Raw genomic sequence first — 1286 nt, 5'->3', positions numbered from 1 at the left:
CCCGTTCTGGCCACAGCCATGAGTTAGGTGCCCAGAGCACGTCTCCCAGTCCGACAGCAGCAGGGAGGTGTTCCCCATGCACAGCCAGGAGCACGTGTCCTGTCCCAAAGCCTCTCTGAGTTGTTTTTTGGTTTTCCATTTCAGCTTTTCCTCTTCCACCTGCACACGGTCCCAGGAGGGAACTTCACCCAGTGCGTTACACACGGGAGTTTCCGAACACACTGGGAGGAAACCATCTACAACATGTTCACCTTCACCACCCTCTACGTCACCCCCCTGAGCGTCATGATCGTTTGCTACAGCCGGATCATTTGGGAGATCAGTAAGCAGCTGAGGAACAATAAAGGTAAGCAAGTTGCATCCCTTTGGTGTCCACCATGACTCTACGACTGAATCTCCTCAGTGTGGAGCGGTGTTGGGTGTGTCTCAGCACCCTTTGAAGGGCAACTCAACTAAGGGGTTGTACACAAACTTCCTGGCCCCTCTCCTTGCTGTCTTCTGCTTTTTGTGGGCCATGGATCAGAGCTGGTCTCTCCTCTCTGGCAGAAGCACGGTTAAGGATGGTTACAGGCTGATTTTGCCCCATCTCCAGCTATCCTTTTGTCTCTGCCTGGCAGGTTTGATAAGAAATCAAAATGACCACATCTCCAAGGCACGCATGAAGACTCTCAAGATGACCATAGTGATTGTTGCCACCTTCATCATCTGCTGGACTCCATACTACCTCCTGGGCTTGTGGTACTGGTTCCAGCCAGCCATGATCCAGAAGATGCCAGAGTATGTCAACCACAGCTTCTTCCTCTTTGGCTTGCTGCACACATTCACCGACCCCATCATCTATGGGTTGTACACCCCCTCTTTTCGGGAGGACATGCAATTGTGTCTCAAGGGCATTGAAACAGCCATTGCCAGGCACAGGAGACACAAACCTGTCCCAGTCTTGGAGAAGAATATCAAGGATGGTGCTGTAAATAGTGGGGTGGCATCAGGGGCCTCCAATGGGACAACTGTCAACACAGTCTGCTGAAGAGACGTACCTACAAGGCGATGGGAGGCACAGCTTCGGGGGCTGTTTTGTTCCATGGGATCATTCTAGAGATTGTTATAAGGAGGTTCACCACCCAGCTTTGGTGGGAGAGGGTCTCTGACCAGAAACTGGGAATGTGTCTCCTGCCTGCACTCAGGGTGAAAACCTTTTGGAGGTATTTATAGTCGTTCTTCCATATTCTGGCAGCCCCATGGCAACTAGAAAGCCGTCCTTTTTCTACTGTACATGCTCTCTAGCC

The 1286-nt window shown here is 51.5% G+C and overlaps 1 protein-coding gene across 1 annotated transcript in view; it reads left to right on the top strand.

The window, feature by feature from the left end:
* Window positions 1-1027, top strand: part of GNRHR (gonadotropin-releasing hormone receptor) — a gene marked incomplete at its 5' end in the record, with an annotated part of 1658 nt that extends 631 nt beyond the window's left edge. Inside the window, 2 exons of the mRNA XM_009868308.1 lie at window positions 145-346; window positions 618-1027. Coding sequence (XP_009866610.1) covers window positions 145-346; window positions 618-1027 — 612 coding nt within the window. The remainder of the gene's footprint in view (window positions 1-144; window positions 347-617) is intronic.
* Between the last annotated feature and the right edge of the window lie 259 nt (window positions 1028-1286).

Source organism: Apaloderma vittatum, unplaced genomic scaffold (assembly GCF_000703405.1).
Source record: "Apaloderma vittatum isolate BGI_N311 unplaced genomic scaffold, ASM70340v1 scaffold13314, whole genome shotgun sequence".
In the NCBI taxonomy this organism is placed as follows: domain Eukaryota; kingdom Metazoa; phylum Chordata; class Aves; order Trogoniformes; family Trogonidae; genus Apaloderma; species Apaloderma vittatum.
Note: the sequence above shows the minus strand (reverse complement) of the source record. Positions and strands in the feature narration are given on the sequence as shown.